Below are 3216 nucleotides of genomic sequence, written 5' to 3'. Positions count from 1 at the left end.
GTTTCTAAGATGTTTACTCATAATTCATCATTCGCAAACACCGAAGAATTTGCCAAAATTTAATGCCGTCAAAAAACTACTTTCTAACTCCTTCCTTGGCGAAGAGATCCACTACTTGGTTCTGCTCCCTGTAACTATGCTTGATTATTGGATTCTCCAATTATTCCATCGGTAACCTGCATTCAAAAACAATAGAGTTATAAGGGAAATAACAATTTATAATCATTATGATTACTTCTACTTTGGGGCTATGCATTAGTGCTAATAACTCTGCCATTGTATTGGTAGTGTGAGTGTTGGAGTGATGTATATATACAACTAGTTAGTATAGGGGTTAACTTGTACATGTTAGAAGTTAATGATAGTCATTTGTTATTTAGCACAGTATTAACTAATTAGTGGATAGTTAGTTGATAAATATCTGTACGAAGGCTCATTTTTAGTTAATGAAGCATGACCATTTTTTCCTCTCAAATTGGACCTTCAATGGCAGAAATCTAACATGGTATCAGAGCAGAGAAGATTGATCTTCAATGTTCTCGTTCAAGCTTGTTAGGTAAAGCTAAACCTAACGCAGAGATTTCAATTTTCCTCTCTTATTAGCTGTTAGCTTGGTTACTACTTGAATTGGTGCGTCAATGGCGACAGAGAAGATAGACCACACGCATTCACTATTTCTTCAGCCTTCGGACACCCCAGGCTTGGTGTTGATTCCAATTCAGCTCACAGATTCCGAAAATTATGGGCTATGGAGCCGATCGATGAAGCTAGCTCTAAAGGCCAAGCGAAAATTAGGGTTCATCACAGGGAATTGCAAAAAAGAGTCGTTTGAGGATACTCTCCATGAGAAATGGGAGACCTACAACGCAATAGTGCATTCCTGGATCATGAACTCGGTCTCGAAGGACTTTGTTAGCGGAATTATATATGCATCTAATGCGCATGCTATATGGGAAGACCTTAAGGAACGATTTGATAAAATGAATCGAGTAATGATTTTTCAGATACACGAAGCAATTTCAAAGTTATCACAAGGAACTGATACCGTTGCTGTCTATTTTACCAAACTGAAAGAGCTTTGGGCAGAGTACGATGTGTTGGTACCTTCGCAAAATTGTGGTTGTGCAAGGGCAAAGGAACACTCTGTTCAAATGCATCAACAATGATTATTGCAGTTTCTAAATGGGCTAAATGACACATATGATCAAGCACGCAGGCAGATTTTGAAGAATACTAATGAACCAACTCTTAACCAGGCATATGTATTGATTTCTCAAGATGAGAGTCAACAAGCTATGTGAAATCTATCAGTGATAGAAAAATTGGATCCTTTGGTTATGCAGTCAAATAGAGGGTAAGGTTATTGTGGAAGAAAGCAGTTCTTACAATGCGAACATTGCAAGATGAAATGACACATTAAAGAAACTTGCTTCAAAATTATTGGGTATCCAGATGATTTCAAGGCAAAGAGAGGAGGACCTATGATAGTCAATAATGTGGAAGGACCACCAGCAGCTGGGAATTTGCAAAGCAAGGGTGGTAACTACTTCTTCACTGAAGCTCAATATCAGCAGATCAGACTACTTAACAAGGAAGGACCTAGTGATACTACAGTACAGACACAAGCTAACATGGCAGGTACAATTTTCTCACTTGCTTTAGGTATGCATCCTGCTGGGTGGATTGTTGATTCAGGAGCTACACACCACATAGCTTCTACTTTGAATCTCTTGCATAACATTCAAAGCATTGACAAACATAAAAGGGAATCAGTAAAGCTGCCTAATGGAACTAGTACAAATATAACCCCATATTGGAAATTCACAGTTATCAGAAGACAACATCCTGAAAGATGTTCTCTATGTGCCAGATTTCAAGTTTAACTTGATGTCAGTGTCAAAGTTGACAAGAGATTTGTTATGTGCTGCCATTTTCTTGCCTGAATTGTTTGTGTTCCAGGACCTCTACCATGGCAAGGTGAGGGGGATTGGTAAGAAAAGTGAAGGGTTGTACTTGCTGAAAGGAAAAGGAGTTGAGAGATTAGTAACAGATGCTAGAAATGAAGGGAGAGCAGGAGATTCAAGCTGGATATGGCATATGAGGCTAGGACATGCTTCAACACCAGTATTACAGCATATTCCATTTCTGAAAAATAAAATAGATAGTAGCTTACATAATATATGTTTTGTATGCCCTGTGGCCAAACAAGCTAGACTTGTTTTTCCTGATAGTGAACGTAGAAGCACTTAAGCATTTGAGCTAGTACATATGGATGTTTGGGGTCTAGATAGAGTGTCTACTCATAATAGAAAATATTATTTTCTTACTGTTGTAGATGATTACTCAAGGGCTACTTGGATATTTTTGATGCAATTGAAGAATGAGATCATTGTATTCTTGAAGCAGTTTATATGCATGGTTAAGAATCAATATGATACCTCTATTAAGGTAATTAGAACAGATAATGGAATTGAGCTCTTTAACAGTCAATGGAACACCATTCTACAAGATCAGGGAGTGATTCATCAGAGTAGTTATGCTTACACTCCAAAACAAAATAGAGTTGTAAAGAGAAAGCACATACACATATTAGATACTGCAAGGGCTTTAAAATTTCAAGCAAATTTACCAAAAAGATTTTGGAGGTAAATGTGTGCAAACTACTGTTTACATCATAAATAAATTGCCTTCTAAAGTATTGGGTGGCCGGAGTCTATATGAGTTGCTACACAAATGAAAACCATCACTTGCTCATTTAAGAGTTTTTGGTTGTTTATGCCATGCTACAAACTTAGTGAAGGAGGACAAGTTTGCACCTATGGCAAAAAAGGCAGTCATGTTAGGATACTCTTCTACACAAAAGGGATATAGGCTGCTGGATTTAGAAACTAACTGCTTTTTTGTTAGCAGAGATGTCACATTCAGAGAATTAATGTTGTGCAGCTGAACCAAGAAGATTTCCCGTGTTTACAATAAAGTAACAGACCTATTGCAGCAACATCTAATCCTGAAGAGTATGATCAAGTAACTGAAGTGCATGATCTGATTGTTTCCTTAGATCAAGCAGCAGAACCTACAAGTGAGAACTCCGCAGACCAACATGTTTCTGATGAAGAAGAACAACTGGAAGCAGACATTGTATCCACATCACCTGCAAACCTAGCCGAGGAATCAACCAATACTGTTGAAGAAAGCCTGATTGCTCCTAGTCCCCAA

General features: G+C 37.9%; 1 protein-coding gene across 1 annotated transcript; it reads left to right on the top strand.

The window, feature by feature from the left end:
- Positions 1–638: 638 nt before the first annotated feature.
- On the top strand, positions 639–1166 carry LOC142170299 (uncharacterized). Its single transcript, XM_075232178.1, has one exon. It carries the CDS (start codon positions 639–641, stop codon positions 1164–1166), a length of 528 nt encoding a protein of 175 aa, XP_075088279.1.
- The last annotated feature ends 2050 nt before the right edge of the window (positions 1167–3216 follow it).

Source organism: Nicotiana tabacum, chromosome 16 (genome assembly GCF_000715075.1).
Source record: "Nicotiana tabacum cultivar K326 chromosome 16, ASM71507v2, whole genome shotgun sequence".
Lineage (NCBI taxonomy): Eukaryota > Viridiplantae > Streptophyta > Magnoliopsida > Solanales > Solanaceae > Nicotiana > Nicotiana tabacum.
Note: the sequence above shows the minus strand (reverse complement) of the source record. Positions and strands in the feature narration are given on the sequence as shown.